The sequence below is a fragment of the Terrapene carolina genome, unplaced genomic scaffold (genome assembly GCF_002925995.2).
Source record: "Terrapene carolina triunguis isolate 2854851 unplaced genomic scaffold, T_m_triunguis-2.0 Scaffold194, whole genome shotgun sequence".
NCBI classification, from domain to species: Eukaryota; Metazoa; Chordata; order Testudines; family Emydidae; genus Terrapene; species Terrapene triunguis.
In genome coordinates this window covers 11,010,870-11,018,019 of record NW_020664545.1, presented here as the reverse complement: position 1 = coordinate 11,018,019, position 7,150 = coordinate 11,010,870, and the positions used below count along the sequence as shown (strand labels likewise).

Sequence of the window (7,150 nt, the reverse complement as noted above, 5' to 3'; positions counted from 1 at the left end):
CTTCCTGCCTGGCCTCTTTCTGATCACAACCAGCAGCTGGTGGTGCTGGGTAAGAGAGAGAGAACAGGAAACATGAAGGCGCCGGGGCAGAGAATCAGGATCATGTAGAGCCACAGCCTTGATGGTCCTTAACCTCCAGAGGTAACGCGCCCCAGGGTGCCAGGCTGGGAATGTTCAGGGATTAGCCGAGTCAAGGGAAAGCACAATCCCCTGTTCACCAAGCTTTCCCCATTCCCAGGCCCACAGGTGGACCTGACCTTTATTAAAGGTCCTGCATGTAGATGGGCTCAACTATTCATGTCCAGGTCTGGAGTTCATCCCCCACTGGGTTTGGAGGGGTTCAGATCCAGAGTTTCACTTTGGCTCATTAGGAAGCTCAGAGAAAGCAACAGATTTTGGATCCAGGTCTGGTTTTCAATGCCCTCCCCCCACTCCCCACAAGTACAAGGGCGTTGGGATCTTGGGAGGCACCAGGTGTGTGTCTCTGCGGCTTCCAGCTCCCATAAGCATCCAAGTGCATTTCAGATCCAACCTCTTAACCCCTGGGGATCCCCCTCCCACCCCACGACCACTAAGGAATAGACAGAAGGAAACCATCCTGCACCGATAATCCTGGACGAGACCTGATAAGTCTCTTCCATCTCTGCTTCCTAGGGGCCTGATCTTCAGCAGTGCTCCAACTCCAGCTGTGTCAATGGAGGCTGCAGATGCTCAGCCCTTCTGCAAACCCTTGTGAATCTAGCTAGTTCTCACAGCATCCGTCTCTTTGGTATCTTTGCCCACATAGAGTCAGAAGGGACCTGAGTTCTAATACTGATTCAGCCAATGACTCGCAGGGCAAATTGTGTCCCCTCTCCATGCCTCAGTTTCCCATGCCTACCTCCCAGGGGTGTTGTGAGGGTAACTTAGTGAACGTCTGAGCAGTGCCCTACACCTCTGCAGCACTGTATAAATGTCGTCGTGACAATGCTGGCTGTTTTATACACTTTTAGGCCTGAATAGCGCGGATTCGCTCTTGCCAGCGCAAAGCGGGTATAAAATGATCCCGCTGTATTCTGGTAGCACTTGGCACTGGTGTAAATAACTGTCCAGAACCAGGGCTGGCTCCAGGTTTTCTGCCGCCCCAAGCAGCGGAAAAAAAAAAAAAAGGCCCGATTGGCGGCACTTCGGCGGCAGCTCAATCGTGCCGCTCCATTCTTCGGCGGCACTTTGGCAGCGGGTCCTTCACTCCCTCTCTTCCTCTTCGGCGGCACTTCGGCGTCAGCTCAAAGAGGAAGAGAGGGACCGAGGGACCCGCTGCTGAATTCCCGCCAAAGACCCGTGCCGCCCCAATAGCGGACGGAGTGCCGCTGCCGCCCCTTTGTATTGGCCGCCCCAAGCACCTACTTCCTTAGCTGGTGCCTGGAGCCGGCCCTGTCCAGAACTACTAAAGAATTAAGCCCTGGGTTTCTAGTCAGTTTCACCTTCCAGCTCTCAGTCACTAACTAAAGCAGGTTGGAATTTTTCGTTCGGAGTGGGGGAGGGGGTGTTTCCAACCAAAAATGGCTTTTTCGTCAAAGTGGAAATTTCCCTGGGAATTGTCGAATGTTGCCGAAATTTTTAATTGAAAACCCAGAAAACTTTTGAAGAAAAATATCAGTGAAAATGACACGCTCTTTGTTCTTGTCTATGTTTTCCTGGGAATTAAGACCCCTTTCCTGACCGGCTCAGACACTAACCCCACGCTGGAGGGTCAGATTTCCCATTACTGCAACTACTGCTCCTCTCTGAACTCTAAAGCGACTGCTCTGACCTTCTTCCCACTAGAAATATCCCAGCAGAGCCAAGCGTAGAATCCACTTTTATTATTATTATTTCTGATGTGGATTGCAGGAGGGCCCTCGAGCCCCACTCACAGATCAGGTCCCCCTGTGTAAGGTGCTGTCCTGCCCCAAAGAGGCAGAGATCAAAGCAGCAATAGTGCCGCAATGCTTGTCTCCAAGCCTTCAGTTTCCCAGATCACAAGGCTGGCCCTGGTCTGTACTGCATCAGCAAGGTCACTCCCTTAAAGGAAACAGTCCTGCACCCACTGAAGTTGAGGGGAGTTTTGCCATTGACTTGAATGGGATCAGGTCCAAATGATGAAGCTACAGTTGTTCATTCAGCCAATGTAACAGGTCTCTCGTGGCACACAAAAACTGTTGATGGACTCTTAGCAGCCGATTTGAATTGGTGGGGGCGCTTCCTTATGGCTGGATACTAGCTTGTTTTGTTGCTGTTTTGTTTTAAGGGCAGTGAATCTCACCGGGAAAGTGCCAGGTTAAAAGTTGTTCTTTTTAGGAATCAGCAAACAGAGAAACAAATCCCCTAGGTTTCTAACAACCCCTTGGTGCATTTAAGAGAATGGATGGTGCTCATTGGCTTTCTGTGCTATATTGGGCTCTCAGGGGGGGAAACAGATTAATCCATTTCGCTTTTGTGTTCCACTCCGAAGTCCCAAGTTAGTTTTTTGTTTGCGTCGCACGCTGGTGCAATCCCAATGCATCGGAACTGGCTTAAAATGCAAAACCCTGCCTTCACTGCCATTTATAAACGACAGCAGAAGTACAGGAACATCTGTGCACTTTTGCTACTGAGAAGGAAAGGTGAAGGAGGAGCCTTCGACCCTGGGGCTGCAGCCAATCCAGTGTGCTTTCTGATTGCGTACAGATGATTGTTTACCATTGAGAGCTCTCACCACATGTACAGTCCCCGACACTCCCTTCCTGTTAGATTTTCACACGTGAAGGCCCCGATCCTACAGTCAGGTCCATGCCAGCAGATCAGACTGCGGGATTGGGGAGCCAAAATTTGGTGTTAAGCTGCCCCCGGGTCTGATTCTCCCTTGCACTGCCATTTACAGCAGGGAAAAGCATCCGTCCATTTCGCCCTGATGGAAACCACCCCACGAGGGGTAGGGTGATGGAGAATCAGGCCGCGTCTTCAGTGCAGGCTAACTGCGAGTTGGGCAATCCTAGGTTAGTCATCTCACAGTAACCCAGTGTCGAGAGCACAGCCATACCACTGCTGTAACACGCCCACATCCACCCTGGCGCTGTGCATGGTTGTGAGAGACAATACGGGTAGCTGGGCACCTCCCGGCTACATCTGTTTATATAGCAACCTGCATTGGTTCCTCACCAATGTCTTCCCTCCTGCAACCCATGCTCCTCCCTCCAAATTCCATACAGGCTGCTACACTTAAAACCAAATGCTGCCTAGTTTATATGCCTTAGCCCATGGAATCTAACCAACCTCTTCCTTTCTTCCTTCCATTTTTTTATTTTGTTTTTACCTGCTCCTTTCTTTGTAATCCACCGTGACATTGGTCATTTGATCTCTCTGCTTTCCGTTGCTAACTGACTGGGTCATATTTCCCTTTGTTGAAATATCATGGTCACAAATTGCTCTTTTTAAAAAAAAACAAAATTGGGATTTTTTAAACACTTTAAAAAAAATCATTTGGAATTTACACTTGAATTGGGGGTGGCGGGGTTGTTGGTCTGGATTTTTTTTTTTTTTGTCCTTGGATGACGGAAATGCTCCCTTACCTTCCTCCTTTCCCTCCTCCTCCTCGTTGTCTGTTGTTTTTCTGCCTGCATTAGGTTGCCTGGAAGTGCTTCTGATCCGAATGATTCGGGCATTCAACCCTTTAAATAACACGGTGCTCTTCGAGGGGAAATACGGTGGCATGCAGATGTTCAAGTCGCTTGGTAAGAGCTGGTTTGTTTGCTTTTGTCCTCGCGGGGTGATGGGGGTGAGTTTATGACTCTTCTTTAAAGCTTCTTATGGTGAAAACATAGCAGTGAATCATACAGAAAGGGTCCCAGTCACTGCATTAACTTTATGGCAAGGAGTAAGGGGGAAAGCATCAGAAGCACCTAGGGGATTTAGGAACATAATGAAAGTCACTGAGTCTTGTCCTCCTGTCTAGCACTTCTTGCAGAATCCCATAGTTTATATTCTCAGAGGCTGGCTAGCAAATGGGACAGTGGCTAATGGGCTCTAGGCTGTCATTCTGACCCCAGCCTAGATTGGGTGCCTCCCAAAGGTGTATCCAGCTAATGGCTGGTTGGTCTTTGTGCCGCAAGCTGATGGGTCTCAGTCTGGGCCGTAGTGGACGTGTGCTAACGAAGTGTAGGCCCCAATCCTGCAATGGGATCCACATGGGCGGACCCTGCACCCATTGATTTTAATGGGCAGGGCCATGTGGAGGTGGCCTTCACCCCAGTGCCTTTGGCTTGTGATGCAGGGATTCTTTCATTGGAGACCTGCTGGGTTCCTCCCCATTTGCCTGCTTAGTCTCCGGGAGCCTTCTAAGTGACTCCCTTCAGGAGAGGAGCCCGGAGACTTGGGGAAAAGGCAGATTTCTTGCAGTGAAGGGGTCTGCGGCACAGGGACGTAATGTGCTTCTCGTTCCATGTCTTCTCTTTAGGCTGCGACGACCTTATCAATGCCATCTTCGAGCTCGGGAGGAACCTGTGCCGGCTACAGCTCTCGGACGAGGAGATTGCACTGTTCACTGCAGCCGTCCTGCTCTCTCCAGGTAGGGGGACAGGCGAATGGCAATGTCTGTTCTGCATTCAAGGAGCTCGCAGAGCCACGAGCTCCAGGAGAGAGTGTTTTGGCTGTGATTCTGGGGAGAGTTAACCCTAAGCCTCATCAGAGAAATTGAAGACCCACTAGATCATTGTCAGGTGGAGCAAATGAAGCGCATGGATCTGACCTGGCTGCTGATGGTGTCTATGGCAAAACTCCCCAGTGAGAGCAGGACTGAAACCTGAGCTTCTGCTGCTTTTAGGGTTAGCAGAGGTAGCCCTCAAGGAGCAAAGCAGTTGCTTGGGAAGTTGCTTGCATGTAGCGCATCCTTCAGCTCTTTGCTGTAGGGACGGAGCCCTTTAGTTGAAGAGGCTTGTACTAAACAGAAATCCCACTCCAAGATCCAGGGAGAGCTGCCTGATGTTCTCCAACTTTGCTTTCCTCCTTCAAGTCTCCAAGCCTTGTAGTACAAGAGTAATCCGCTCTCATGCTTCAGGGCGTAAAACTGATGGCTGCTGGGGTCAGGAAAGAACTGCCCCTGTACACAGTTGGGCACTAGTGGGGGCTGAACCGTTCTCAAGCATCAGGCATTGGCCACCAACAGAGGCAGCATGTCAGACCAATGGCCCAGTGGAAAATCCTTGTAACCTTAAGTGCTGTACTGAGCCCTCTTCCCCCCCCCCCCGCCCCCTTTTCTCCACTTCCTGCCAGATCTGGTTCTGGAATTTGGACCCTCTCCAGCCAAGACAAATGTGTGAGGACAAGCGAGAGGTGTCACTGGGGGGGGGTGGGAAATGATCACAAAGTAAAGTAGTGACCTGTAGCTCCCTGCATATGAAGGGCAGGAAAATCAGTTCAGGAAATACCCCCTCCCCCGCAGCGTTGCCATGCTATGCAGGATTCAGAGCCATTTCCCGGGGCTGACGTGAGCTTTGGCTATCGTTTCGCAGATCGCCCTTGGCTCACGGAATCCAAGAAGGTGCAGAAGCTCCAGGACAAGATCTACATAGCCCTGCAGCACGAGATCCAGAAGAAACACTCCAGCGAGGATAAGCTCTCGAAGGTAACGGAGCCGACTGGGAGCAGCCAGGCGGAACGGGGGTGGAATTGCACTAAGGAAAAACAAGGGCTGAACATCAAGGGGAAATGGTCCCGATACCGAGGACCGTTGTATTGTGGGATTGGCTCTCAGCGGGGGAGGGTAGCCTAGGGACATTTACAACTCAACTGGACAAAGCCCCTGGTGGATAGACCGTAGGGATCCTCCTGCGTTGGCTGGATTCGCTAGGTCCTACGGGAATAGTTCTCACTTCCTAAATTAAGGCCATTAGAATCTTCTAACCTGACTCCTTGCATAGCACAAGGCCTCTAGCATTGAGTGAACGGGCTACGTCCTTTCTAACAGCGCTTCATCAAGGCTTGATTCTGGCATGACATACAGCCTGGGCTGGGGGGGGGACGGGGACAGAGCATCACAGCAGAGTTGTTCTCCCACAGCCTGGGGTGAGCTTTGTTACTTAATTCTAGTGGAACCTGCTGCAGGGGCCGGCCAAGGAAGCTCTCCTCTCACTCAAGTGCAAGAGGCCTGTGTGTTAAGAACGGAGGGGTTAGGGTTCGAGTACCAGGTGTGGGTGAGGTTTACGTATCTGCCGTCTGTAGTGCAAGGGCTCGTTTGTGACTCTCAGGATCGAGTGATTATGGTACCGTCGGGCGGGCAGGAGGAGGAAACCTCAGCCGTAGATTTTCAGGGCTCTTGAAAACCAACCCAGCTGCTCCCTTGATTCTCCCAGGCCCCAGAGAGAGCCAAATCATTTCCCCCTGAGAACAGCAAGCCCCTAGGGTAGACACATTGTACCGGTTCAAAACGGGGCTTGACCTGGTGCCTCTCAGCCCTGGTCCGTTCCCAGAGGCAGTCACCCAGGCGCAGCACAGCATCTTCAGGGTTTCACGCTGCTGTAGCCACATCGCTGTCATGACACCAGGCCACGTCTAGCTAAGTCCCATCCAGTGACCGCAAAGCTTGGGCATGACTGGTGCACAGCAATGCTGATCGCAAGCCCAAATCTCACTTCCTTCCCCTGCTTCTCTCCTCTGCAGATGATTTCCAAGCTGCCCTTGATGAAAACCATCTGCAACCTGCACTTGGACAAGTTGGAGTTTTTCCGGCTCCTGCATCCGGAGACCGTTATGAACTTTCCGCCCCTGTACAAGGAAGTATTCAACTCGGAGCTCCAGTACAGCGACCCGCGAGAGAGCTAAGGCTCGGAGCGACCAGACCCTGTTTCATTTCCCAAAGTTTGGAGGGAACAGAAACATTGGGGGCCAGGGGAGGTTCATTTAACTCAAATAACCAAACCCGAGAGACCCTACGGGGTGAGGTGATCTGCCCCTCTGCCCCACCTCCTCGCTGTGGTTTGCAATAGCTCTTGAATGTAATGCACCTTGAAGGACAAGTGAACTGACTTTGCCATACCGGTGAAATGAATGTGAAATCTCCACTCCCTCGAGGAGACGCTCCAGTACCGTACCAACACCTTCCCTTAGTGCATGAATCACCATGGGGCAGACACACGCCCATGCAACAAAGCAAAGG

The 7,150-nt window shown here is 51.4% G+C and overlaps 1 protein-coding gene across 1 annotated transcript in view; it reads left to right on the top strand.

The window, feature by feature from the left end:
- Positions 1-6,912, top strand: part of LOC112112332 (nuclear receptor ROR-beta-like) — a 14,188-nt gene extending 7,276 nt beyond the window's left edge. Inside the window, exons 7-10 of the mRNA XM_026655081.1 lie at positions 3,624-3,731; positions 4,454-4,564; positions 5,508-5,620; positions 6,655-6,912. Of these exons, the coding sequence (XP_026510866.1) occupies positions 3,624-3,731; positions 4,454-4,564; positions 5,508-5,620; positions 6,655-6,816 (494 nt within the window). The 3' untranslated portion in view covers positions 6,817-6,912. The remainder of the gene's footprint in view (positions 1-3,623; positions 3,732-4,453; positions 4,565-5,507; positions 5,621-6,654) is intronic.
- The last annotated feature ends 238 nt before the right edge of the window (positions 6,913-7,150 follow it).